The 27,625-nt window shown below is 52.8% G+C and overlaps 9 protein-coding genes across 9 annotated transcripts; 5 read left to right on the top strand and 4 right to left on the bottom strand.

Moving 5' to 3' along the window:
• Positions 1-525: 525 nt before the first annotated feature.
• Positions 526-2,653, bottom strand: CPAR01_15017 (trichothecene efflux pump; the record flags this gene model as incomplete). Its single annotated transcript, XM_060499267.1, has 5 exons — positions 526-1,097; positions 1,160-1,531; positions 1,953-2,188; positions 2,324-2,382; positions 2,438-2,653. The coding sequence occupies 5 exons, from the start codon at positions 2,651-2,653 to the stop codon at positions 526-528; spliced, it is 1,455 nt and encodes a 484-aa protein (XP_060342192.1).
• Positions 2,654-5,238: 2,585 nt separating this feature from the next.
• Positions 5,239-8,033, top strand: CPAR01_15016 (RNA recognition domain-containing protein; the record flags this gene model as incomplete). The annotated part of the gene is made up of 8 exons (XM_060499266.1): positions 5,239-5,564; positions 5,617-5,676; positions 5,730-6,002; positions 6,060-6,189; positions 6,246-6,336; positions 6,389-6,811; positions 6,868-6,938; positions 6,993-8,033. 8 exons carry the CDS (start codon positions 5,239-5,241, stop codon positions 8,031-8,033), a joined length of 2,415 nt encoding a protein of 804 aa, XP_060342191.1.
• Positions 8,034-9,077: 1,044 nt separating this feature from the next.
• Positions 9,078-9,992, top strand: CPAR01_15015 (complex I intermediate-associated protein 30; the record flags this gene model as incomplete). Its single annotated transcript, XM_060499265.1, has 2 exons — positions 9,078-9,156; positions 9,232-9,992. The coding sequence occupies 2 exons, from the start codon at positions 9,078-9,080 to the stop codon at positions 9,990-9,992; spliced, it is 840 nt and encodes a 279-aa protein (XP_060342190.1).
• An 812-nt stretch (positions 9,993-10,804) lies between these two features.
• On the top strand, positions 10,805-13,287 carry CPAR01_15014 (anaphase-promoting complex protein; the record flags this gene model as incomplete). The annotated part of the gene is made up of 3 exons (XM_060499264.1): positions 10,805-11,597; positions 11,646-11,682; positions 11,790-13,287. 3 exons carry the CDS (start codon positions 10,805-10,807, stop codon positions 13,285-13,287), a joined length of 2,328 nt encoding a protein of 775 aa, XP_060342189.1.
• A 253-nt stretch (positions 13,288-13,540) lies between these two features.
• CPAR01_15013 (cytochrome c oxidase subunit VIa) lies at positions 13,541-14,403 on the bottom strand (the record flags this gene model as incomplete). The annotated part of the gene is made up of 4 exons (XM_060499263.1): positions 13,541-13,583; positions 13,685-13,852; positions 14,076-14,100; positions 14,256-14,403. 4 exons carry the CDS (start codon positions 14,401-14,403, stop codon positions 13,541-13,543), a joined length of 384 nt encoding a protein of 127 aa, XP_060342188.1.
• Positions 14,404-15,201: 798 nt separating this feature from the next.
• Positions 15,202-17,597, top strand: CPAR01_15012 (DNA lyase; the record flags this gene model as incomplete). The annotated part of the gene is made up of 6 exons (XM_060499262.1): positions 15,202-15,229; positions 15,291-15,303; positions 15,356-15,401; positions 15,457-15,589; positions 15,643-17,301; positions 17,470-17,597. 6 exons carry the CDS (start codon positions 15,202-15,204, stop codon positions 17,595-17,597), a joined length of 2,007 nt encoding a protein of 668 aa, XP_060342187.1.
• Positions 17,598-18,389: 792 nt separating this feature from the next.
• On the bottom strand, positions 18,390-19,195 carry CPAR01_15011 (HMG box protein; the record flags this gene model as incomplete). The annotated part of the gene is made up of 3 exons (XM_060499261.1): positions 18,390-18,562; positions 18,615-18,928; positions 18,999-19,195. The coding sequence occupies 3 exons, from the start codon at positions 19,193-19,195 to the stop codon at positions 18,390-18,392; spliced, it is 684 nt and encodes a 227-aa protein (XP_060342186.1).
• A 2,243-nt stretch (positions 19,196-21,438) lies between these two features.
• On the top strand, positions 21,439-22,541 carry CPAR01_15010 (uncharacterized protein; the record flags this gene model as incomplete). The annotated part of the gene is made up of 2 exons (XM_060499260.1): positions 21,439-21,826; positions 21,877-22,541. The coding sequence occupies 2 exons, from the start codon at positions 21,439-21,441 to the stop codon at positions 22,539-22,541; spliced, it is 1,053 nt and encodes a 350-aa protein (XP_060342185.1).
• Positions 22,542-24,438: 1,897 nt separating this feature from the next.
• On the bottom strand, positions 24,439-24,639 carry CPAR01_15009 (uncharacterized protein; the record flags this gene model as incomplete). The annotated part of the gene is made up of 1 exon (XM_060499259.1): positions 24,439-24,639. One exon carries the CDS (start codon positions 24,637-24,639, stop codon positions 24,439-24,441), a length of 201 nt encoding a protein of 66 aa, XP_060342184.1.
• Positions 24,640-27,625: the final 2,986 nt, after the last annotated feature.

Here is a 27,625-nt window from a genome sequence, read left to right as displayed (position 1 = left end):
CAATAATTTTTGGGGTGAGCGACCGACGTCGGTTGCACCCCGCCATGCCCCGCCATCGGAGCTTTGGCTGTCGATGGACAAGACATTTCCCACTTCGATTGACAAACTTCAGTCTCCACACCCCACCACCTCAGCCAACGATCCAATGATCGTCAATCCAAAGACCGGCCGGGATCTGACGAACATTGGATTCATCATCCGGTGAATACGAACCTGGTCTCATTGGTCTCGCAACAGCTGTTATCATCGTCTGTCACCATCCCGGTCGTTCGATATGAGGCAATCCCCGGATTCCGTCGAATTACTACGCTCTCCCGTACCTGAACCCTTTGTGCCGCCTGGAATTCGCGAAACAACTCATGAGTGGATCTAGAAAACGCCTTTTGCGGAAACAGTTCATGAGTTTATTGTCTTTCCTCCTCTAACACTAAAGCAATGCTGGTCGAAAACATTCCGATGTGACCCAACCCCCAATGACCCAGCATCCTACTAAGCTGCCGTCAACAAAAAAACACTTGAGACAGGTCAAATCACATCTGCGGCTGACACAGGCCGACCAAGCATCGACAACTCAAGTCCTGGTTCTTCGGCCGCTTCTTCATCATTCTGTGGGGCGTTTCCATCAGGGCCTTGCAATCTTCTTGCAACTTTTAGAGTATTGAACTGGTCCAGATTTGGAAGGAAGCAAGCGGCGATCAGGAGAATAGCGGAGAAAGGGATGATGGCAAGGAAGATCAATCGAAGTGAATAACTGTATCCGGCTTGAATTGCGTTGGTAATTGCAAACCTGGAGAGTATGCTCACTGATGTGAACGCCGTCAAGTTGGTTTTCCCGTTCATTGTTGCTTGCTCTCGGATGGTGGTGGCCAGTTGTTTCAAAATGGGGCCGGGCAGGATAGCGTCCAAGACAACTGGCGTGACGGACTTGGTCAGCTGCTCCTCCAGCTTTTTCCTCAATAACAAGGTAACTAATGCCCTTGCGAAGGCACAGCCCAAGCTACACATTGAGCCGAGGACTCCTGATGCGAGGCCGATATCTTGCGGTTCCCACACAAGGGTGACACCAGTGATGGCAACGGCAACAATGTGGCCAAGAGCTAAGACGTATGTATCAGTCAAAAACTCTCAGGCAACGCCTGGGGATCGCCGCAAGACTTACCAAAAGACGCACATATGCCCGTCAGAACAATTAGTCCATGGCGGGTGTCAAACCATATAGTGCATAATGGAGCCATGAGAGCCAGAGCGACACCTGACGCTACCATACACTGTTTTCTGAAGCGTTCACCACGTAGTGACGGAACAGCTGTCAAGGCTATTCCGAGTGTGGCACCAAAGGGTAGCAATGAGGCAGACCAAGCAACCGTGTCCGAGTCCTTGTTGAAAACCTTTCCGATAACAAATGGCCAGAGGACGGTGAGGGCATAAAAAACCATCGAGGAGAAAGTTGCACAAGCAACGAGACTTGCGAACTGGACATTCTTGAACATCTTTGGAGGCATGAGAGGCTGTTCGGCGGTGGAAAATGCTTCTGCGATACGTTAGAAGATATGTCAGAATATTCGAATGCGATCCAACCTCACCGTGTATTACAAACAAGACAAGCGCTGAGAAACCACTGACTAGGGTTCCAATGACCTCTTTGCCGACAGAAGGGTACGTGGAGATTCCCAAACAGAACCCGAGTGGCAACAAAACGCAGCCAGAGACGTAAAGGAAGATGCCGACAAAGTCCAAATGCTTGATCATCTCAAGCTTGGTCTTCCCGGCCACATTGAGCTGCTAGAACGAAGGTGGGCGATAGAGTCCCAGATACAAGAGAAAGGAGACGAAAGCCAGAAAGGCTCCCGTGTAATAGCCCCAACGCCATTGCACCGGGCTGCCATCGTCCAACAATGATGGGATTATGGCAGAGCCCAAACCAGCAACAAGGAATGGCAGTACTAAAGTACCGGCAACTGTTCTTGCTCTGTCCTTGTTCGGCACGAGTTCGGCTACAGCAACTCCAAGAGGTAGCTGGGCGGCAGCAGCCATTCCGTTGCAGATATTGGCGGCGATGAGCATCTCGGCGTTGACCGCAAAGGAGCCGAGGAGGCAGCCGACGACTCCCAGAAGGGAGGTTCCGACAATGAACTGCCTCCGTCCGTACAGGTCTGAAAGTCGACCGAGGAGGAGAAATCCGATGGAGCTTCCCATGAACTACATGATTGGCGTCCAATGCACCTTGTCTGTCTGAGGTAGGTCTGTATGGAACAGCACACTATTGTTTGTCATTAGTATGAGCCAAGGGAGGCCGTATTGTGTTCATGATCACAGCACGTACCTCGTGTTTCCGGGTGCTACCCAACCCAGAAACGCAGCTGCGATGGCCAATGATTGGGCCTGGAGTGTATCAGTCAGATTTAATAACAACAACAAGATGGAATGGATTACTTACCAACATCAATAGCCAGATACTGCCACTTTCTGACGAGATGGTAGTGCCGAGAGCGTCCCTGTCCACATTCCGGACGGTCCCATCGATGTGTGTTACCTGGAGATGGCTTCCCATGTTTTCGAAGTCCCAGCAGTCGTCATTTATGACGGCTTCTCCTCGAGAAGCTTGTTGCGTTTGCGGGTTTCGGACGACCCTTACTACACCGTCGTCGACCATGTCTGTAGATTTTGTTTGAACTTGAGTGTCTGGTATTGAATAGTTCAAGCGAAGTGCCAAGAAAAGAATAGCTGTGATTATGCCTGCGGGTGATGATGTGTTGGTGTGATGTAGCTCGGAAATAGAAGGGAGACGTGAGAGAGGCAGACATGCCCTTATGTCCTCGCCGATCGTCGTCTTCCTTCCACTCACTACTACTTTATTGGAGAAAGTATCTACCTGCCAACCTGACTAAGGTACCACAGAGATCTCAGATTTATCAGGCAGGTGTTGTGTTGGGCGAAGATCGCGAAGACGAATTGGACGGTAACCGTCCTTGCCCGATGAAGCTTTTGAGTATCTGGGAAGTAGCGCTCTAGAGCTGCGCGAGGATCCAAGTAGGTACCTCACAGGCCCCTGTGTCAACTCACATAAATTCTGGAGTGGAAGGTTCAGCCATGTCGTATTCAGTCTTGCTAATGCACATACCTGGGCCTCAATTGGGATATTGAGAGACAAGATAAGGTCAAGAGTGCCCTGAGGTGAGAACGGGAGACGCCAAGGGCCTTCCCGCTTACAGAATCTTTCGCGTGCTGTTCAGCAGAAGATGTACTCGAGTACCTTCTTCAAGGAGTATTGGCGTGACCTCAATTGTCCTGCCCTCTCAGGCCGCAATGAGATGCGTTCTTGAATGCCGAAATTCATCATTGTCGATCTTTCCCTCTTGGAAGCAGTGCGATGTTTGCAACCTGGGAAACCTAAGCTACCTAACTTGAACCAAACGATGATGAAGAATCATCATCGACGAGTCCCCCAATAATCAGGCATGAGCTCTACTGACTGGACTTGGATGAATTGAGGACACACTATATACACATTTAATATGCAAGCCTATTCCATATCGAATCAATTCTTCAGTATGATCGCCATTACGTCTTCCAAAGGGCACATTCCACAAACCATGAGGCTTGAAGAAAATAGGAAATCAAAGTGATTTTTTGAAGGGAAAACAGACGATGGACGAAATAACTGAAGAAATATAAGAAAAAAGAGACTGTTCAAGTTGCCTGTGTGGAAGAGGTGTGGAGGGAGAGTGTAGGAGGATGAGCAGGAACCAGTGCTCCGCAAGGCATTTTCATCACCATTATCTCGACAAAGAATATTGTACTTCAGCTTGCACTTTCATTTGTTTAGAGAAAAAATCCATAAGTCTCATGATGTCATTGTCTTACTGTCTCTTTCAGCGGTAATATTAGCGATGAAGTGAGTGAAGCTCGTGTTCGTCTTACAGCTCATCTTCGTCTTAGAACCCTCAATGCCTCATCTCTCACTGGTGAAACTTGACCGCAATATTTGGTCACCTCCATGTAACGTAGATGCATCAGACGGAAGGCAGGAGCAACCCTCATGATGGGTTGAGTATCGCCTGAGGCAGGAGTCTTCAACTTGTACCTGCCGTATTCGTCCGTCGTATTCTGCCCGCCGCCCAGATTTTCCCAGGTGAACAAAGTCTCTCCACTTGGAGCGCACAAACTCCTTCTCAACTTGTTCTCACCCACATCAGACGAGAGCTGCCGTCCCAAAATCGCGATGAGGGCAGCCCATCTCATCGCCGCGCAAGAAACGATGAGTGGGCTGGTGAGAGCATCCCATACCTATTCTTTCAATCAGAATTCTGATAACTGACTTGCTGAACAGCTCTCTCGATATTTTGCTTCAACACTACAACAATCTGCTTCGAAAACTTGTTCGAAAAATCTGCTCGAAAATTTGCTAGAATAACTCGCTCAAACAATACTGCAGGAGCAGGCAGAGCCCCTTGTTTACAAGGGTGCTCTCGCCCTCCTTGCAATCACCTGTCGGGTCATGACCTCACCTCACGAAGGGTGGGAGCAAGCTATCATCGACAAGGCTGCTCCTGCCCACCCTGCAACTATCGTGAGTGAGGTCACAAACACCTCACAAAGGGGTGAGAGCAGACAAGCCTGTCACTCATGAGGCTGCTCTCTGCCCTACCCTTTGTGATTTAAGGTCATGATCTCACAAAGGGCAGGAACAGGTGAGAGCTCTCGTTCATGAGGCTGCTCTCGCCTCTTCTGTGAGATTATGGCCTTTCATCGCAAAGGGCGGGAACAGACGTGGCTGCTCTCGCCCTTCTGCAACTATCGTGAGTGAGGTCATGACCTCACAGAAGGCGGGAGCAGGTCGGGCATCAGCCCATGAGGCTGCTCCCGCCCTCTCAGCAACTATTGCGAGAGGTGAGTGACCCACGATAGCCTCATTTAAAGCCCTAGCCTTGCCCTGTGGGTTGAATCTGAATCCCACGATCTCTCTATCCTCTGGATTCCTCTACCTCTCGGAAATTCACCCACCCTTTGCTGTTTGTTTACCTTCTTCAACCTCCACAACTCACACATCAGCAGTCAAAATATCTACACTTCTCTTCACACAACAACTCATACCCACAACCCATACCCATTCCCATCTCAAGCTTCCACTGCTTCTTGCCTACATCACTTTCTCATATCCAATCTCATCATTCTCGAAGCTCTCAATCCTCGAAACCGTCGTTTGCGAAATTAACAACTTCAGCATACACATTCGCGATGGCTTCAATGAGCGATCTCCTGGCTGATCCGGCTGACAGAGCCATGTTCATGGAGCGTCTTGAGCAGCTGGGCATCCAGCACGACCGTGAGCAGGCGCTGCGCGTTGCTGCGATGGCCTCGCAGAATGCTGGCCAGGCTGGCGACCGCAATGGTCGCAAGTCCACCGGAAAGTCCTCCTCCTCGGAGGAGGATGGTGAGACTGGCGGCGGCGTCCGCCTTACCAACGAGTACCTCGCGGGTAACCCGTACGGCTTGCTCGCGTCTCTTGAGACAGCTGAGAGCTCGGCGCAGTTGAACACTTCCTCTCTGAGAGGCAGTCCTTCGTAAGTGACATCTGTTCTACGGCATTTTCTCATCACCACTGACATTTGATAGTCGTTCTTCCAAGGATGCCGCCAAGGCGCTGCGTCCTACTTCGTCCGCCACAGCCGCTGTGTAAGTTTGGAATTTCCATCACGTTCTGGACATAATCTGACTTTGTTTCATAGGGGTGGCAGCCGCTCCACCATCCCTGAGACCACCGCTAGCGACGTCTTCACCGAGACCGCGTCTGGCTCAGGCAAGGATCCCGTGGTCACGGCCTTGTCTTACACCCTCGGTCAGAGCAACCTTCAGACCTCGGAGATTGGTGGCAATGGCATGTCTCAGCGCAATGAGTATGTCGGTGGCTCTCCCAGCAAGGGCATCTCTTCCTTCATGCGCAATGTCGCCGATACCTCTCAGTTCGGCTTCCCTACTGGTTCTTGCATCTTCGTTGCCAAGTAAGTTCCAATCTCGAGAGAAGCTCATCAGTGCTCAACACTAATTTATCATATCAGCCTCCCTGAGTACAAGGATGACATTACTCTCGAGGCCGCTGTGATCAGCGAGTTCGACCGCTTCGGCGTTGTCTTCGTCAAGATTCGTCGCGATGGAAGCGGCATGCCCTACGCCTTCGTTCAATTCAATGTAAGCAGCTTTCCACATGGTATTCACTCTCGACAGCCTCGCTAACACAATCACAGACGAAGGAGGATGCCGAGGATGCCCGCATCCAGGGCAGAGGAAGCTTGATTCTTGGTCGCCCGTGCCGCACCGAGACTGTTCGCGCCAACCGTGAGTTCGGTCTCCTTACGTTCTCGTGATTGAAGCTGACATTCTAACATAGGCACCTACATCATCTACCGCCATGATCGAGTTAATATGACGGTTGAGGAGGCCCAGGAGCTCTTGACTCCATTCGGCGCCCTTGACAGAATCAACCTTTTGGACAAGGAGATTCAAGAGAAGCTCGGACTTCCGGTCACTGTTCGTGTCCAGTTCGCTGTTCATGATCCCTCTCAGCAGGTGCTTCGGGCTTTCCGCATGAACCACACATACAGGGTTGAGTCGTACGACTTCAAGAAGGCCATGCAGATCCGCGCTCGCATGCCTCACCGTCCTCCCATGGAGAACAACACTGCAGAGCGTGACGGCCGTTCCATCTTCATGGGTGATCTCCCCCTCGGTTTCACCGAGGACAAGATTCGCAACCTCATGGATCAAATTGGAGGTGTGGTTGCCGTTCATACCCAGCAGTGCGCTTACGAGGGTGAGTCTCAATCAATACCTCCTATGCTTATGTGAACGAAACTGACAGCTGCACAGACGGTCCCAAGCAGATTGCTTTTGTTGAGTTTACCAACGTCAGCTATGCCCGGTCTGCCATTGAGCGTTTCGTAAGTCTTACTTGACTGAAGTGTGAAGAACCTTCAAGCTGACATGCTCACTAGAATGACTCCCTCGTCGAGGACCACATCATCCGCGTTCAACAGCGTATGGATAGACGTCGTCGCTACGGTGGCTTCAACGGCGGTGGCAGCAACCGCGCCTTTCAGAACAACAGCTACCATGGCAGTGTCGCTTCTACTCCTGCTCGTCTTAGTCATGTTCAGCAGCGCCTGACCAGCCTGGCCATCGAGGCTGCTCCCTCCTCCGAGGCTGCCCAGGGCACCTTGACTGTCATGCCACCTAGCTATCCTCTCAACCCCAGACATGGCCTGATGGTTGGCACGCAGTCGCTGCAGGCTCCGCAGAATGGCGATTGCATGCAGCAGAACACTCAGCAGAACACCCAGCAGAGCGTGCAGCAGAACATGCAGCAGAACATGCAGAGCATCCAGACTCAGACTCAGATGCACCCACAGATCAACAGCAACCAGGGCATGCAGATCCAGACTCAGCTGCCCTTGAACAACCAGATCGTTTCGCAGATGCAGATGCAGCCTGGCCCGATGCAGCAGGTTCAGCCTGCTATACACTCTCCTATGCACATGCAGCCCATGAGCAACCAGATGAGCACCCATATGAACAACCAGATCGCTCAGCAGTCTCCCATGAATGCGCAGCCCATGGGTCACAACATGAACCAGCAGATGATTCAGCAGGCTCCCATGAACGCGCAGCCCATGGGTCAGCAGATCAGCCAGCCCATGGCCCAGGGAATGCCCATGCAGCAGACTCCGGTCCAGTACCCCATGGCCCCTCCCCCCGTTCATTCTCAGATGGGAACTCCTATGCACAACAACAACAATGGCATGCCGTACTACGCTCAGGGTGGCCCCGTCCAGACCCCTGTTCAGCAGTCTCCCGTTGGCTTCTGGGGCTACGGCCACGGCACTCCTCTCTGGACTCCGTTCACTCGCGATTTCGCGCCGCACTCTTCCCCTGCCAACCACCCTCAGATGCCCTTCACTGGTCTGATGCAGTCCGAGCCTGTCATGAGTGATGTCAACCAGGCCTTCGTCACTGACGGCTCCGACCGTTCCAACTAAACTCCGGACTTCTCTTGGTTCATTCCAAATCTTTCTTCCGAATCCTCTTTGGGTTCCAAATAGTGTGTTTACCCTTCTTCGAATCTTGTGTTTTACTACAAGATTTTCCTCTTCAACAAAAGTTTGGTGGTTTTTTTCTTCAGATACGGTGGAAACTTGAAAGCATTGGAGGGGTTCAAGTATGCCAGGACCTTGGTCTTGTACTCGAATGATCGGAATGACTCGGTTATAGAGAACAGGAACTGGGGATTATAGATGAACTTGGGTTTTGTGCAGAAAGCACCGTTGTCTACTCAAGGTGTAAGGACACTCACTACCATTACGGATAGATCAGTCAGGAATGCACGCTTGAGTAGACCTTTTTGAGCCTCCCACTTCGCATGTGATTGTGACATACTGAACGTCATACACCTCTAGTGGACATGGAGTAAATCTACTGTCTTGTTCAGAGACAGGGTCAGTGGTGCTGGCGCGTGATAATGCTCCCTAAGTCGGCTGAAAGTTTACAGAGGCAATAGAGGTTCACGGGCAATCGGTTTGTTAAAGGTCTGAGGGAATTTTGAACTCAGCAGTGTAACGAATTGACCGGATCAGACTGTAAAAGCCCAGTAGTGTCATCCTGGACAGCTTTGCGCATTTTCCACGGCAAGGCCTAGATTATGATGACCTCCAATGAATGGTGGTTGTAGGGAATGGGAGATGAGGTGTCGTTGAAGGCGGAACACGGTCTTTCTTTCCCCCGCATGGAAGCTCGAGCTCGTTGTACTGGTACCCATGTACCTTAGATTGGTGCCGAAAGCTCCAAGACAAGCAACCGGGAATATTAATCTGAGCAACAGTTGACGATCGTAACCGGAGAGCTAACCTTGCCAAATTTCCCGCCGAAACGGGACACGGAGAGAGGCACGGAGGTCAATTGCCAATCGCCGCCCACAGACTCGACAGCACCACGGGCGCATCGCGCGAGCGAGCTTCGAATCCGAACAGCCGAAAAATCACTTAGAAAGCTAACCTGTCGGCGGCGCCGGCGAAACGACCGCAAAGATGCGCGCGACGCCCTCACTGATGGCCAAGGGCATATTCTCCCGAACCATGGACGAGTTCAAGCGTCGCGCAAGTATTGGTAAGTTCCGACTATACACTAGTTACCCTTACCTGGATTGTACGGGTCAAGAAAGCTAACGTAACATTGCGACAGTCGCAAAAGCCGAAGGCATCAAGGGCCCCTCGGGTCCCTACATCCTCCAAGACTTCCGCGCACCGGGCTCGACCGACGACTGCAAACTCATGTCCGACCAAGAGATTGGCGGCTTCTCCCACAGCGCCCTCGAATGGGTCTCCTCCACCCCCTCCTCGACAGCGACGACAACATCACCACAAAGCACGCCGACGACAAGCGCAGGCCACGCCCGCTTCCACGGCACAATATCAACAGACCTCCCCAAAAACGACCCCAAAATCCAACGCACAGGCTTCGCGGCATGGCGGACGCCAGACCAGAAGCCCACGCTCTTCGGCAAGGCCGTCTGGGACATTGACCCGTACTCCTACCTCGCGATGCGCGTGAAGTCGGACGGCCGGAGCTACTTTATCAACCTGCAGACCGACTCGGTGGTACCGACGGATTTGCACCAGCACAGGATGTTCGCCAAGCGCCCCGGGGAGTGGGAGACGGTGTTTGTCAAGTGGAACGAGTTCGTAAGGACGAATCACGGCTTCGTTATTGAGCCGCAGACGGAGATGCTAAGGTCCAAGGTCACGACGGTTGGTGTGGGGCTTACGGATCGGGTGCCGGGGCCGTTTGAGCTTTGCATTGAGAGGATTTGGGCGACGAATGATGTTGATGAGGTTGACGGGGGCAGTGAAAGTGATATTTTGGCTGCAGACGAGGCGAGAGAGGCGCGGGAGAGCGAGTTGAGGAATCGGCAGGGGGAAAGCATTCGTTGGAAAGAGACTTGAGAAAGTCGGAAAGTCTTAATACAGATGCTGGCTTCAAAATTGGGAGTGCCGGTCTGGGAATGCATCACAAGCTCCCTAACAGAGCAGGTTCGCTAGAGGACACATTCTGGCTTAGGAGAGAATTCGAGTTCAACAGCCGGCCCGGCCGAAGATCTCAGCCCATCATCAAATAATGTAGCAATATCTGTAAGATAACGTACAAATGTAATGCATCATGTCAAGAACCAGGTGTAACACTGTGGGGAAGAGATGACATCGTTCCACGTAACACCTCAGAATAAATCTTCTTTGGTTGAATCGCTACTGTGATTTTGAAGATTTGCCACTCAATTAGAATCAATCGCCTTCCCCCGAGAAAAATTACAACTTCGACGTATAATACTCGACAGCGATGTGTGTCGTGAATGTAGTCGCGAAACAGACGTTCACGAGCCATACAAGCATTGGTGACCAATCACATTTCTCGCTGGCTGCTGTGGGGACGCCCAACATCACAGAAACCTCACTGTCAACACCGAGACTAACAAACAGGAGAGCTCTAGCCGCCAAGATTTCGGACGTTGTTTCTTGCTTTGTAATCACTTCTCTCGCCCGGCTGACATCTCCTGGTTGAAATTTGGTTGCTACGGGACCTTCAGTTGACGCAGGCGCGACGCGCCGTGCTGCTTGACCTCACCTAGCTCAAGTGACATGGTCAACCGCGACGCCCACGGGTTCACCGTTCACGCCATCCGATGAGCTTCCGGGCAAGCCAACCCCATTGGGACTGAATATCTGACGAAGCTGCATAACTTTCGCAAGCAGAGCCCATAATGGCTCGATACCTCACGCCTGCCAAGATTGGCCTCCTCGCTCTCATCGAGCTGTACACGGACGAACATGTCCCCGCCACGGCAATCATCCCCGTGCTCTCCTTCATCACATCACATCTCCTCGACCCAGACCCTCAGTCCTTCACCAACACCGCCAGCAAGGACACGCGTTGGAAAAAAGCCGAGAGCACCGTGAGCCTCGTCATCGGCATCAAGGACTTTGAAAAGCTGCTGAGCGCCCACTCCGTCGTTGTCGGCCTGCCGGGGCGGAAGCTATGGGACACGTTCCTCGCCAAGCTATGGGGGATCAACTCTCTCGATCTGCTCCACGACTTCTTCGCGCGCCAGTCGCAGTGCCTGGCCAAGACGAAAGAAGAACTGCTGCGGGCGGCGGGCGGCGACGAGACCATTGCCGCGCAGCTGTTGCAGGAGCAGCAGCAGAAACCTGGGATCACACTGTCGAGAAACTCGCCGCTGGGTCAGTTTGTGCGGCGGTGCCAGCTCGAGTTCACAAGGCTGCTGTTCCACGATGCGACGCAGCTCTGGACGGATTTCGTGCAGTATCGGCAGCCTACGGCGGGGTACCTCCGGAAGAGGAACCCTTCCTTTGGCCGGCTCAGCTTCGACAATGTTCTCATGACGGGCGAGCAATCGGAGTGGGACTTGGAGGGTGTTGCGGCGCTCACATCTGTCGTCTATGGCGATATGGTGAGGAACGGTACTCCTGCTGCTGTGCCGGTGAGCACAGACGACATTGAGCTTTTGCTGGAGTTCCAGATCGAGCAGATGCAGAGTGAGCAAATCTTTCTAGATTTTCAGGATCCAAAGCTGACAAGAGTAGAATTCGGCAACCGAATACCATTGGAACTGAGGAACCAGTTTCATGATCTTCTTGGAGACAGTTTTCTCGTGCCTAGCTTGAGGCATTATCTAAGGCAACTCACTCCGACCATTGTTAATGAACACTTTTACTAATATTCTGCAGTTTCCTCGATGCTTGGAGATCAGGCGACTATCCTACAGCATTTGATTTCCTCCATCAATACTTTGACTACACGATGCAGAACCGAGACAGACTATTCTATCAATACGCCTTGATGAACCTGGCAGTTCTGCAAGCAGATTTTGGGTGCTACAGAGAAGCCGTCGCAGCCATGCTCGAAACCGTATCAACGGCCCGCGAGAACCGCGACATGACCTGTTTAAACTTTGCACTTAGCTGGCTTTTCCATTTTGGCAGAGCACACCCGGACCTTGTGAGAGACCTGGAGGCAGACAGTCTCCTCGGCACAGCCAAGGAGAGTCTTTCCTATCTGCGAGTCAAGGCGAAGGAGACGGGAATGTGGACATTGTGGGCGTCAGTGCTGCTCAGTGAAGCGAAGCTTGGCCTGGCAAACGGCGAGAGCGTGGCGACATCGGTCGAACTTGTGGTTCGCAGCTCTCACCTCATTGTCGAGCGGAACATGAAGAATATGTTTGGCGCCCAGCTGTCCATCCTGATTGCTCTGTGGGATAGGCTGGGGCTGTCGCAGCTCTCGGCCATGGACTGTGAGATTTTCTTACGGTGTCACGCGAGACATTCGATATTCGACGACGAGCTCAAGGTCACATCTCGTTTGGCGTCGCAGCTCGCGGCGAGAGGCAAATTTGACGAGGCGTTGCAGAAACTAGAGGCCCTCGACGAGAACGCCCTGCGATCATGGAAGCCGAGCCAATACTGGTACAAGTACCGGGGCATCATCAAACTGAAGCGGGACCTGCACCACAACAACCTTGACGGTGCAGAGCAGCTGCTCTCGCAGCTCTTGCAGTCCAAAAAGGACGACTTGGAACCGGACATGGCCTTTGTCGTCGACTTACTCCACATCGACTGCCTCACGCGGCGGGGTGACCTACAGGCGGCTTTCAACAAGGTCGAAGACATGCTGGCGGCGATTCGCGACGATAAGAGAGACATTTCGCTCCGCGTGCGGCTCATGCTGATCAAGGTTCACCTTTATGACAAGTGCGGGCGTCCGCAGCGGGGCTTCACCATCGCCATGCGCGCCGCGAGCATGGCATGGAGGGCGAGGCTGGTGTCCTGCCTGTGGCAGGCCATCGGCGCCGTTGCGAATATCCTGACGTCGCTGGGCGAGTTCGACGCCTCGGTGCAGCTCCTCACGGCCGTCCTGCCGCGGAGTCTCGAGTGCGATTCCGCAGCGCTGAGCGGGCAGCTGTACTCGTACCTAGCCGACGCCAACATGGGCATCGCGGGGACGATGGCACCGCAGTCGGCCAAGAGGCGGGAGTACCTGACCCGGGCTACGGGTGCCATACAAAAGGCGTTCGATCATTATTCGAGTATCGGGGATATCACAAGGCAGTGTGAGATGATGGCCAAGAAGGCAACCATCATGAAGGTTGCGGGGGATAAGGTGTTGGCAGCGGATTACGCGGCTGCATATGTAGCCCTGCGCAAGGAGGCGGCAGCACTTGCGATATGACATGTTAGCAACGCCCGGAATACCTGCAGAGGGATATGACGAGCAGCAAGTTCACATAGCACAACGCATCAATACCCTTCACGATGACACTCCTGAAGTTTTTGAAAAAGGCCGCATCTCTCGATTGCTGTGACATAGGGAAAATGTACAGGATAGTCTACCCCCTCAGCAGGCGTGTCACACCCCGAGTCTATGGATCGCTCCTTCGTCTCCTGAATTCAGCGATATCACGTTCAAACTAGACAGGCTTAATTTAAGCCTTGTCGGGGTTGTGGTAGTTGACGTTGTCGTTCCAGCTGTTTTCAGTGTTAGTCTCTCCCACAAATTCACTTCCTCGTCCCGCCGCGTGCATGAAATTGAGCGGGGAGGGGACCAGAGGAGAATGATGAAAACGTACAAGATGGTCTTGTCACCGTTGCCCCATTGGTAGTTCTTGGTGCGGATGTTCTGGTAAGAGTACTCGACGCGCTCCTCCAGAGGGGGCATGTGGCTCCAGTGGTCCCAGTGCTCGTTCCAGAGGACGTAGGCGTTGGCGGCAGCGAGGCCGAGGGCGGGGATGCAGGCGCTGTGAAGGTGAGGAGCGTCGGGTTAGCATTTGCACTCTTGAAATTAGTCTCCCATGTCTCCCCAGCAGTTCCCGAATCAAATCCCGCGCTCTTTCCCGGCTGCTTCGTGATACTCAATTATAGCGGTATTGGCTGACATGGCCGGGCAGATATCGAGCGGGATGACAGATTCGGTGCTTGAGGAGACCTCGACTGAGATTTATGGAGGGGTGGTGTGCATACTAGATGGAGATCTTGCGCCAGAGGCCTACTCAATATGTTAGCATCTCATGTTTTTTCCCTCCATATTGTATCTAGTCCGGGTCCTCCCTTCGCCGCTCGATGGGTCAATTGAGCCCAATTGGCTCCCCAAAACTCGAAACATTGAAGTATGTCGGATTCGAACAGGGCGGAGAAACGAACCGGTGGTTTGCGCGGCGTGGTGCTTGGCAGCCTCACGCTCCTTGATGAAGGCGTTCTCGGTGGTGCTGGCGAAGCGGCGCTGGACGGTGGAACGGACTGCCGGGGCGCGGGCGGCACGCGCGGCGGCGGAGAGGAGCTGGCGCTGCATCTTTGTGTTTGGAAGATATCGGTGGAGGGGAGAGGTTTCGATTTCGGCCGGGTGGGCGTTGGTGGTGGATTTCGAGGTTTTGTGAAGTCGGGAGTCGGAGGATCAGGTCATTCTCTATCCAGAGCTCGGCTAGCGGGAACGTTCACGGCCTTGCAAGTGCCTGGTTTGTAAGGCCTAAAGATGGCTTTTGGGGATGACTAAATGATGTCAGGTCATTTGCGGAGAAAGCAGGAAGGGAGGGCCCGGGTTCGGTACGTACCTCCACCAACACCAGATGCTCGTCTCGGCTTACCTTCCTGACTTCGACTCAGATACCTGACTTCTTCATGTTGAATGATCAAAAAAGAATTAGTGCAATAATTCTAGGAAATTTATTTGCACTGAGAGACACATGATTAAGATAGAGGAATATGTCGCGTTCATGTGTTGCAGCAACTTGCAGTATGTCGCATTTAGTCACGTGCGTAGGCAATCACGGGACACCGCGCAAACCGTCGCGTTCACCACTTCAATGACGGCAGCTACGTCGCGTTGACCAGGGCTTGACAGTTTAATTGAGGCGTCCCAGCGTCGGTTCTCATGCAACTTGATTCTTTTGAAATTCAACTCACAATTTTGATACCCTAGTCATCCATTTCCACAATTGGAGGCGAAGATAGCACTTAAACCTCTGAGCTTGATGCAGCAACCCAACCTTTGACATCTCGGGCATGGGCATGAAAGCGACGTGATATCGGCGTTTGTGAATTCAAGTCTTTTCTAATCGTGATATCAGGAGCAAACAAATCATCGGCCAGGATGGGGTTGCGTATTGTGACATGGAATGGTGAGTTGGGTCCCTATCATTTGACAGATGTTCCCGCTCGCTCACGATCCTTGTATCACAGTCAATGGCATCAGGTATGTCTCCTTCAACTGAGGATATCCATGTACTTCAATTGACACTACCGAGAAATCCGTTTGGGTATCAGCCATGGAGCACACAACGAACATTTCAGGTCCGTTATCCTCTTTCCTCGCGGGTTCCCACTTGTTACTGACAAAAGCTTATAGGCAATGTTCGAAACCCTCGAGGCGGACATCGTAGTCATGCAAGAGACGAAAATTCAGCGCAAAGACCTCAAAGATGACATGGTACTAGTACCTGGTTGGGATGTATTCTTCAGCCTACCGAAATACAAGAAGGGTGAGCTCACAGCGGTCATCGTCCCTCAGTATGTTTCTCACCTCTCACCCCAGGATATTCCGGTGTCGCGATATATACCCGGAACGCAACATGCTGCCCCATCCGCGCCGAAGAAGGCATCACAGGCGTCCTTCCAGTTCCAAACTCAACTACCAGCTTTCGCGACCTGCCTGAAGACCAGCAGATCGGCGGCTACCCGCGCGCGAGCCAGCTCTCCAGCGAAGTAGATGAGGCGACGCTCGACTCGGAAGGCCGGTGCGTCATCCTCGAGTTCCCGGCCTTTGTGCTCATCGGCACCTACAGCCCCGCCACCCGCGACTCGTCTCGCGACGACTTCCGACTGGGTTACCTCGGCGCCCTCGATGCACGCGTGAGGAATCTTGTCGCGGCCGGGAAGCAGGTCATCTTGACGGGTGACCTCAACGTCATTCGCGAGGAGATGGACACCTGCAACCTCAGGGAGACGCTCCGCAAGGAGGGCATGACTGTGGAAGAGTGGATGCAGGGGCCAAGCCGTCGGTTCATCAACCAGCTCGTCGTCGGTGGCCAGGTCGTCGGCGAACGCGATGAAGGAAAGGAGACGCCCGTCCTCCATGACTTGACGCGTATCTTCCACCCCACCAGGCAGAGCATGTTCACTTGCTGGGACACAAAGAGGAATACCCGCCCGGCGAACAACGGCAGCCGGATAGACTATATCCTATGTTCGTCGGGCATCAAGGACTGGTTCACGGACTCAAATATTCAGGAGGGGCTGATGGGATCGGACCACTGCCCCGTATTCGCAGTCATGAATGACGTCGTCACAACGGACGGTAAGGAGTCACCCGTACTCGACGTGATGAACCCCAGTGGTATGTTCCACGACGGTAAACGGCTGAGGGAATGGTCACCAAAGGACCTTCTTCCCCTATCCGCGAAACTCATCCCTGAGTTCGACCGAAGACGCAACATCCGCGACATGTTCATGAAGAAGCCCACCCCGAAGCCCGCACCAAGCCCCGGATCGACTCCTCTCGAGTTACACAGTCTTCCAACCGAAGATGGTGGCGACTACCCCGTGACGACTCAAGAGACGCAAGACCCGGAAGCCTCGCAGGCAACCACGACGACCGAAGACGTGCCCGCCGCCTCACAGGCATCCATGCAGTCCAACACGGCAAGGTCACCACCCCCCAAGTCGACACTCTCCTCGTCACAAAGCACCAACCCGCTCGTAAAACGACCAGCCGAATCGGCAGCATCAGCTAAACGAGCCCCCAAGAAGTCGAAAACCAACGAATCCGACGGTAAGGCCCAGAGCACCCTCATGGGCTTCTTCAAGCCAAAGAACCCGCCACAACCACCACCAACCCAGTCTTCGCCCACTCAAGCAGACGCGGCAAAGACCAATCATCCACCATCGCCCTTCACCAAGAACAAAGCCGCAAGTGATGGTGGTGCTGCTGCTGGACCTATCCGGTCCCTCTCGGGACTATCAGAAGCGGTGGGCACGGTAGAACAACCCGGCAGCAACGGCGGCGGCAAAGAACTCACGCCTCCTTCATCCTCCGCGAAGCCATTCGAGACGGCGACGTCGGAAAAGGTCTTTGACCCCATCGAAGTCAAGGAGTCTTGGTCAAAGTTCAACCTGGGAAAGAGGGTCGTGCCAAAGTGCGAGCACGGTGAGCCCTGCATCAGCTTCCAGACCAAGAAGCCGGGCGTCAACTGTGGTAAGTCTAAACCCAACCACACCACACACACGCCTTACCCCCTTCTTACTCGTTTATGCGTCCACCGAGGCCTCTGTCCTACCCTCCTCTCTCTCGTCCCCCGACATATGCCGATCTTTCTGCCCCCGCCCCCCCTCGACCCCCATTCATAGCTGATGATCCACATAGGCAGGTCGTTTTTCATCTGCGCCCGTCCTCTGGGGAAATCCGGAGAAAAGGAAAAGGGGACGGAGTGGAGGTGCGGTACTTTTATATGGAGCAGTGATTGGAAAAAGAGCCAGTCTCAAGCGTCGTAGTCTATACATTTCTAAGGGGCGATGTGGAGTCACGCGAGATTCGATGAACAGTGTAACGAGCTGTAACCGTTACTATCGAAAAGAGACAGCTAGGTAGTTTAGCCGTGCAGAAGAAGAAGATTAAGGCAATGAGACATGAACATTATGATTCCATTATCGTTTTAGTAAATCTATCAAGCATTCTATATCGGTATTGTGGTGGCTCATCTTCGTATCATGGCAGAGTTAGACATCCGATTCTTCGGCAGCGACGACGCGAATTGCTCTATCCTTTCGAGTCTTGCTCTGCTCGAAGTAGCTCACTCTTTGCTTGAACCCCATCAAGAGCGTCGCCACCGTCTCCGCCCAATGATGCGTCCGGAATTCGCCCATCTTGTGAGTAGAGCAGGTAAAACTCCACGAAGTGGCTTTGGAGCCTTGCACCAATTCGAGCCTTTCTTGGTCTCGACAGGCCCCTAAGTTAGCAGAAGAAGTCTCTTTTGCTCCGGCTGACCATGGTAGGGGTGAGTGCCGGGCACGGCATGTCTGCTTAGTTCTGGCCCGAACATCAAGTGTTGGTGTTTTTTCGACTTTCTCGGCGCGAGCTGGGACATGGCTCTGAGGGAAGACGAGGCATACTCGGCCTAAGGCAGCAGACGAAGGTGCTCCTTCGCGGCAACTTGTAGTCGCGAAAGTTCTTGCACAGTCATTGAGACCTAGCATGGTAGAAACTAATGCAGCGACGTTGTGATGGATCGCTTCTTGCTCCTACGATCCTTGATCTCCATCTCTAGAACGGGGTGGCAGGGACGATTAGGCTGAAGTGCTCCTCCGGTTGCGACGACGCTTCTCGGAAGGCTTGCGTGGCGTATACCGATAGTCAGGGTGCATCTTGTTGTGGCGCTCCTTGTAGGCTTTCGCGAGAGCCTTGTATCTTTCGCGGACTTCATGAGACTCATTATTCCAAGCTTTTCCTAGGATTCCGGCTTTTCAAAGGTCAGCGAGATGGTGCAGGGCTGTTGAAATTCAGTCACCTACAGATATCATTGTTCTGGAGTTGAGGGTTCATCTGCTTGATTTGGGCTTGATAGTCGCTGCGGTAGAGGATGAAGGCGTTGGGAGGTCGTGTGATCTTGACTCTTCGTTCAGGAGCGTTGACGAACTGGGTGGTTGCACCGGGTGCTTCCTCGAGGAGTTGTGGTGGTGGTCGAGGGACGACGACAGCAATACCGTTGACGGAGACAATCATGTGTGGACCGGCAATGAACCTCTCACAAGGCCCAAGAACCCATCTATCAACGCTAGAATGCATTCCGTCCTTGACCCACATGACAGGCTGGCCCAATATGCGCCTGTGATGAATGTTAGGGACTTTATGAAAGAGTGGTATTAGACAGGCACAAAGTAGATATGGACGCGTACCCCATCTGCAATGCCATGAAGAGCCGACCCTCCTCGCCAAAAGCAAAGTAATCTCTTGCAGAGACAGCTATGGTGGACTCGAATGTGTTGAGGCGAAGGTCCAAGATCTCTGTCACAATCTTTAGGATCTCAGGGTGCACATGGGTAGGATCAATGTCACGAGCAACGATGTTGCCAGGGTTGAATGTCAACGCCATGATGAATGTAACGCGGTGTAAGGTAGAATGCCGTATCAATAGGTTGTTAGGGGGTGTCTTGCGTGTCTTGTGTCTCTTGGAGATATTGAGTAATAGATCAAGTAAGGTTCTGATAAAGTGGTGACTTTTTTCTGGGCTGTGATGGAAGAATCTTGATTTGAAGCTGGCTGTGCCGATGGTCATAAATAAGAGATCAGATCAAGCGGAATCCAACGTGGATGCGGATGGCAACGGATGATATCCGGGACTTATGGCGGGAGAGATTTGAGGGAGACAACATGGTCCGCACCAGGATGTTTCTGGAGTAGCCCATGGAGGTGGAAGGAAGTCCTAAATTGGGGGAGAAAGCGCCACCTTCCCCTCAGGAAGCGACGAAGTCACCTCATAGAATTGGCCGAGGACGGTTGGTTGTGGTGTGGAAGGCCTAGTAATTTGTGTGGGACGATGTCTTGAGGAGGAGGAAGGGGGAGGTGAAAGCTACAGGGGGGGGGTGTACGTGGGTGTACGTGGGTGTAGGTACGTGTGTGGGTGTGTGTAAGTGCGCGTGTGGTGGTTGCTTCCCACTCCAGGTCTGGCCAGACACTACCTTAGACTTGCCGGGGTTGTCTTTCCTCTTCGGATGGAGGTGGGTGAAAGCTCTGGGGGTGTGAGAATACCCAGGTACTTGTCATACCTTACCTCTCGTCACCTTACCTTACTTTACTCACCTTCCTTACCAACGTGCCTGCCTTACCAAACCCATCTGTGCCAACCTCGAATTTGGAGATGGGGACCTCCACGATCGGATCCCGGTTTGGGACACGGTATCTCTCACACTATGCACACTTGTATCCTTCGAGGGGCCTGTCTCTCTTCAATCACCATAGGTATCCAGGAGGCTCCCCTCTGATAGAACGGTACTTTGTCTGGATCACGGCCCGAAGATGCAGGTACCTCGGCCTGGCTCAAGCAACAGAAGCCAGGCTCACCTTACCTCACCGCGAGCCCACGCAGCAAGCCTCCGGCTGTCATCTACCTTACCTTGTCAACGGCCGCCGACGTTCCCTTGGCGAATCTTTGTGCTCCTCCGTCCTCGGCACTGCCAGCTGCAGCCTCCCTTCGCTACCACTACCTTGGCTTACTTCACAGATACCTGCGGCAGTCTCTATTCAAGGATATCCCCTCTTCCCGCATATGCTTGACCTGCTGCTGATTTATACCAGAAGTCAAGAACCACCGCTTTGTGTCCTCTCCGCGTTGGCGATCCTCCAGCCGTGCGCGAGTACTATGATGCTGAAGCCGTCCCGAAACCGCGTCCTAAAGGGCCTAGAAAGTCTGGGGACTGTATCAGTCGTATCAACGCTGGGGGCACGAGGGGATGTAGCGAGCAAGCTAAAGCCTTCTATCACACGTTACTTGAGCGTACGTGTTTGTACAATTCAGATCGCCGACTCGGTGATCATTCTCTCAGCATCACGTCTACGGCTCAACTCGATCACTCGCTCTCATGCTGATAACTCCCTTGTGTCCCTGTCGCCTGCGCGCTTAGCGGGCTGTGCATACGAGTTGAAAGAAACCAACGACGCACACAACGTTTTCTCTCGCGTATAATTCCCTGCGACGGCGGAAGCAACACCAACAGCCCGGTTGAGAGTCAAGCAGAAAGCATATGTGCGGCGGTCAGTGCAAGGAACATGCCAGGCTGGCTTCGACACAAAACGTTTGCCCGCCAACTTGAGAATTCAGCATCCTGGATGAGAGTATGGCATCGCCCGTACTCGATGACATGTACCTGCATCTCAATCAAAGTCGTAAGCCAACGTATCACAGCCCCAGATTTGCACAAGCTGTCCAAACTGCTTTTACGAAGTTTTGACGACGAGATGGGATACTTGTCGGGGACGAGGCAACAGTTGACTTGTAGCCTCTTTTCGAGAATTTCCCGCCGCACCACATTGTGCAAATTCTGCTAGCTCAATAAGGCTTAGGCGAATCGGCGAGGTGTAATTGCTTGGATTGGTTTGTTCCTGTCACGCTTGTCTCCAAGATACTCCAGTGTTTGGGCCAGCCTTTCCCCTAAAGTCTCCGTCAGATGTTATCGCGAGCGCTGCATTCGGTCAAGGGTCATTTTTGGCTTATACAACCTGGTGCTGTCTCTTCTTTCTTTTCTCATCGCGCCCCCAAAAAGCTATTTTGACCTCACCTTCTTACCAGGTTCCCACTATCATTTCTATTTTGTACTTGAGACTCCCCACCATCCCTACATGCATTTACACCACACTTACCGCCACTATCCGCTCACCACACTTACCGCTTCGCCTTCGCCAACAATCTTGTGCCCGTTCTTTCAAGGCACAATGTCTCACAACGAGGAATCATCACCGACGGAATCCCGTGTTGTTTTGAGGACCCAGGGTATGAACGAAGTCTTACCGCGTCATGATCTCGACATGTTCACGTCTGCTGGAACGTACCCGCACGGGAGTTGGGAGGTCTCTGAGGTCGGTCAGCCTCACCAATTCCAGGCCGCTTACTGCGTGCGAGATGCTCAGGGGCAAAAAGTACGCGTGCCAATACCACTGGTCAGCCTCTCCGCAGTTACAAATCAAGAAGAAATTTATCAGCACTGCACAGTCTATCACTATGATCCGAGTGAGTTGCGCGATTGGGAAAATGACTTTTCAAAAGCTGATCTTGAGCAGCATGCCAGAGCCGACGTAACACAGATCACCACCAGACAGCTTCCGCCTTTGGCCAGCAGCAACACCATCTCAACAATGCTCTGTTACAGGAGCAAAGCAGTTACCAACCGACAGCATTGGATGTCCAGGTGATGGATCAACAGCACATTCCTTTCGACGTCCCGGCCGATGATTTTTCTCGGGGAAGTGCTGCCCTCTTTTCTAGTCCGCCAGCATATTCATCAATAGCGGCACAGCGCGCGAGTCCCGTGGAAAAAGACAGGGGAATGACGCGAATATCGACACATGGCTCAAATATTATCTGCTTTCCATCGGATAACGCCACTAGTGAATATTCACGTCGGGAGGATTCGCTGGTTGTCAATACTTCCCACAGTAACTCATACCATGAGGCACTTCAGCATTCCGCGGCAGACAATCTCAGTGGGCTTGGGCTATTCACTCCTCAAGAATCACTCGACACGGGCGTCCACGGAGAGAATTTCACGATGAATGACTCTTTCACAACTATGACGCTTTCGCCCCAGACATTGTCACTGGATGAACAGGCATTCGACGAGCTTTTTCGCCAGAGGCACGATGCCAGCTATGACTTTGACGAAACCAATGTAAGAGGCAATCCAAACGAGGTGGGAGATGGTTCAGCCACGGCCAAGAAGGAATGATGAAACTTTGCCTTGCTCGTTTTTTGAATTTTCTATTTGTCGGGTTTAGGCATGGGAGGCAAATTGAGGACAGTAAAGAAGGAAAGTTGGGGGCCATTTTCTGCAATGGGGCTACTATGACGGAGTTCAGGGTAGGTGGAAAGGGCAAACGACCATTTCTTCATTCTTCTGAAACAGTAGAGGCCGACTCAAAGGAGCTAGCTGCTGATCTTCAGCAATGAGTTGACCGCCTCTCCAAGCGCAAACGTACTACAGTCTGGCTTTGGAAAGGCGGTGGGGAGCAAAGGCAGGGACTAGGATTTGGTGATGGCCATACCCTTTCTTGCGCCAGTTGCCATCATTTCACGTGGCTGGATCACTTTAGGATAGGCATGTTGATCAAGAATAATGAAAGAAGCAATTTGGGCAAAAGAATTCAGACAGAGTACTTGCATACTTACCCTTCACGCGTCTGCCCCTGTCAGATTATGCGGAGAGGTCGATGACCACGCACGCCAATGGAGACAGCCGGAGCAAACCAGAGCCATGTGATGCTGGAAGAGGCCTGGAAGAGAGCTGTAGGAGGGAGCAAACAACAAAGGAACCTTGATGTTCCAACGGTGGTTTTCGTGAAGGCCATTATGATTGGTTACCGAGAGATGCAAGAAGGAGCAAACGTTGGTATGTTGGCTGCATGATTGGGGGGTTAGACGAGGGACGTCGAGATTAGCAGCCGGGCTAAACCCTATTGGTTCAGCCTCAGCCAGGCTATGGACATGGGTACCTTGTCGCCCTTTCCTGCCCGCCCTGTGTGCCTGTGGGTACATGGCCAAGGACGCACAGATCGTCCCATCTGGCACTTACCCACTCTGTCACCCACTGCTGCGTTCCACGGGCCCATTTCTTTCCCCGAAGCTCAATCTGCTGTCTCACCCTTCAAATATGCGGGAGAGCTATCGCAAGATATCACCACATCATCACGGAACAAGGGGAAAGGGAGCAGAAGAAGAACAGGTTCCAAGTACACTAGGAGAATTACCACCCACACCTGCCACGCCTCACTCGTATTGCAACTCACATCGAGCCTGATGTGGTGGGCACATCCCTCCAACTTCCAATGCAGGACAACCTGACCGCAAGAACAAAGCCACCAATGCCATACTCCATAGCCGCGCCAGCAAACATCTCCCCGCATTGGTCGAGATCGACGCCTGGATCTAGCACTTTGATGGACCCGAGTTCCTTGCAACGCCAATGATGTTGAGACAGGGAGAAGGCTGCGCTGCGCTTCAAGTGAGCGAGCGAGAGAAAGAGAGAGACCGTTGGTTGACTGGGGGGGGGGGGGCCTTTTGGTTAAGCCACTACCTCGGACTCAAGATGTGTGGGCGGTCCGCTCAGTCTGCATCAACGCAGTACTGTCGTTCATCCCTGCCTTCGCTTCATGCAACGCATGCTGGCTCAAGAAGGTATAGTTGGTTGCGGCCTTACTAGCCTCTTCCCTGCTCCGCCTTCTTTCTCTCTCTTGTCTTCCAAGCTTTGCCTTCATCGACGAGAGCAAAGAAATGGAAAGAGACATTGTTACTAGTCCAGCCTTCTCCATCAGCATCCAGACACTCTGTGGCATCTGTACGCATCAGCCACCTTCCCTGACTTGCGACATCCCGCAGTCTGCAGCCACAGCCCCGGCAACGGGGGGCAGTCGGAGTCATTCACGGGTTTACCCTCCTTCAGATTAATCGAAGTGTATGCTACTTATTTTTAATTCCATCTCGGCAGGTCAGGCCACCTCCCTCACCGACATCATCTGCCGAGTAAAACGAAGGCTTAGACCGCAACTGTCGACTGATACTTCCAAGATATGCACACGGCTCATTCCGGTTCCTTCAACCCGCCTATACGTCCGATTTCGACAAAGTGATTAGCAAACTGTACGTATCGAGGGCAAGAAACCGTCACCGCCTCGAACAGACATGAAGACCCTAGGATCGGCAAGAATTGTCCGTCCTGGCCGCCGCCATGACGACCACTGACACCATACAAGAGAGAAACGCCTGAGAATATCCGCAGATAAGCAGGGAGGAAACAAGAACAGATTCGCCTGTACCCCACCAGGCAACATCCGACGGATCCCGCAAGACGTTTATAACCAACTAGCGGTACCTGGTTTCCGTCCGACGGATCATCCTCAGGGTCAGCGTTGACATTCCTACCGAAAGCCACATCGACGGCCCCCCAACTTTCATGAACCCGGTACTTGACCCTATACTGCTATTCCTCGCCAAGATAGGCGGCCGCCCTGGGGCTGTGACAGTCATGCGCTGCGTGACTGGAGCGCCCTCGGACTCCACTACCAGACTAGGATCCCGCCGTGGCTATGGTCCGATGTTCTCTCTACTTCTCTGTCCTAGTGGAATTTCAACTTCGCTGGCTGGATTGAAGTTTTGAGTGCCTTCAGCTGTTTCCTTCTACCTGGTTCGCGTCTTGGCTCGCAAGGGTTGCCGATACGAACGCAGTCGATAGTAGTGGTCCTTGGCTGTTTACCATCAACCACTAAGAAGAAGGAAGTCGAGACCAGAGGAGCAGATCTGAAGCGTCAGTCTTGTTTGTTGCGGGAAGGAATCGACAAGATTACTCACTGCACCGATTCTAACATTAGAGCAAGATGCTTGACATAGAGCAACGGTCGAGACAGGGATTATTTGAAATTCCAGTCTGCTTTAGCCTGGTAGGAGACAAGACGGAGGCAGAGTCGCCGATCACTTTATTTCAGGGCCGCAGTCAGTATCCCATGAGGAAGCGCAAAGAGTTGGCAGTGACAGTTAAGAGATTGGCCCTAGGCGCGCGTTCGATGATGTGACTGTACACAAGCTGGCTACTCTTAGCCGACATGGCGTACTACGCCGCCCTCAGGATACGAACGGAGACTACGTTACGTGGGAAATTTATCGCGCGAAGATGCTGCCATACGTGCTGTACAGGCGCCTTCTATGAGACAGGACCATTGGCGACTTATACGGCCGCGCTTCGGTGGCTCTTGGTCGAAGAATGGATCATTTGCGTGTGGTCACACAACTCTTTTGTCACAAAGATCGTGAATCCGTGACAGGCTGCGATCCGAGCCTTCCAGCAGCCATTTTCGACGTGGCTGCGAGCAACCCCTGGACTGCCCCGCCCCAAGTCTTTTGGTCGCCGTTCATAAACTCAAGGATGCGTCCTAATCGGATTGCTTGCAGGCTCACTTCAACACTTCCCCCTAGCCCTGTCCATCACCTGTACTTCCTTGTTTGTGTGGACACCTCTTGTCCGGCTCGACTTCGGGACCGAACCTTCATCTCGTGGCCTCCGAGCAGGGCTGAGCGACCGGGATCAAAGGGAGCAAGGCAAGACGTCTCGGCCAGGGAGTAGACGACTCGACTTTCATCAAACCGTGCCAATAACGTAAAGCAAACGGTTTCTCTGGGACTAACATGGCGTCTCACCTAACCTTGGCGTCTTGGCAATATGGCACAATCTTGAGCAGGATGAAGGCGCCAAAGCTTGCGCTAACTCAACAAAAGAAGCCATTCTTCACCAGGAACCCGGTAGCCACCTCCTCCTGGTCGCCTTCAGCGGGTTCCCGCCAATGTGAAGGCTCTTTTACCGAGTCTGCTTCCCTGGCGACGAAGGGCGACTGAATTGAACCGGGTGAGAGCACGTACCGCCATCAATCAAAAAAGCCTTATCGGCCCTCAAGAGGCCACAGTAGGGATGATGCCCGCCTTGCAGTCGATCCTTTTACGGAGAATCTTTATTGAATGTAAATACAGAGTCTTCTTGCAGGCAAAATAAACGAGCCAGAATACTCGAAATTCGCTGACTGGGCGAGCTTTCCACGCTCAAACCTCTTTTGCTGACTACCAAACTAGGTCATCCTAGGTTGCCCTGTATTTTCAGAGTCTGGGGTAACCTGACGGACGAAGTCTAGGTGAACGTTTGATGAACGGAATAGGAAAATGCTTTGGTTCTCGATCGTTCTCATAGCGTCAGTGCGGTCGACCTGGAATCAGTCTCTTCTCCGCCTGAATCATTCACAGAGATACGTCGTAGAGGGGTCGAAAACAAGCGCATTGCTGCTTACCGACTAGCGTCCGATGAGAATATAGCTACATGCTATCTTTTTTTTTCTGGAAGACACCACGAGAGGACAGCAGCGAGAGGAGTCGATGTGTGATTAGGTGGGCATCTTCCGACGAAGGGGGGAGTGCGCGTTCCTCTCAAGCCGTCGAAGCCACGGGTCCCGCTGATGAAGTTGGAAGCCTCAACTTCGGACGGACAGCGGAGACCCCGGGAGCCTTCGGGAGGTGGACTCGCGCTTGAAGCCTGAAGAGGGCCCGCGCCAGATCTCGGGGAGCCGGGCCCTTCTCCGAAGCAGCGGGAGGCTTAGTGCCGGCGCGGGAACTCTAGTGTCTGAGTCAACGCGGGATCTCGGACGGCTTAGACCTGAGTCAAGTGTCTGAGAGAGAGATTTGGATAGACTGCAGAGCCCAGCACCACTACTACCTTACTTCCCGTCGTTGGGCTGGCTGGATGGCTCGCTTACACGGCTTCGGTTGTGGAGAAATACCAAGGCCAAGCCGCGTGCCGCATCGACGCAAAACGTAAAGCTCGACCGCAGGAGACCAACTTGTTTCGTTGCGTGCCGTGGGATTTTTCTTCTTCGCCAATGAATTCTTTTTCGACAGTGACAGCTGGAACGATGGCGATTGGGTCGGGGAGGAATGATCTGGGGAGGGTGCTAGAGCTGCCCTGTCGGGTCGGACGGCTTTCACGGGACTGTTGGACAGGGCCTGTTGGATATACGCCCTTTCTTGCGTAAAACATAGAACGAAGGGGTAACGCGCGTATCCGACTGTTGTGAATGATTTACGGTGATGCCGATGAGAGTCCATCTTTTTGATACGGTCGCTTGGATGTCAATGTTTCGAAGAGCGTGAGATGTTTGCTGCTGTTTAACATGATTACTTCTGAAGACCCAAGGAAATGAGAAACTGTAGCGAATTTCAAAGAAACCATGAGATTTTCCTGGGTAGATTGGGCCTCAGTGAACCATATCTAACACAGGTTGA

The sequence above is a fragment of the Colletotrichum paranaense genome (genome assembly GCF_030867605.1).
Source record: "Colletotrichum paranaense strain IMI 384185 chromosome Unknown Scaffold_17.1, whole genome shotgun sequence".
In the NCBI taxonomy this organism is placed as follows: domain Eukaryota; kingdom Fungi; phylum Ascomycota; class Sordariomycetes; order Glomerellales; family Glomerellaceae; genus Colletotrichum; species Colletotrichum paranaense.
The sequence above is the reverse complement of the archived record's forward strand: the minus strand, read 5'-3'. Positions and strand labels throughout refer to the sequence as shown.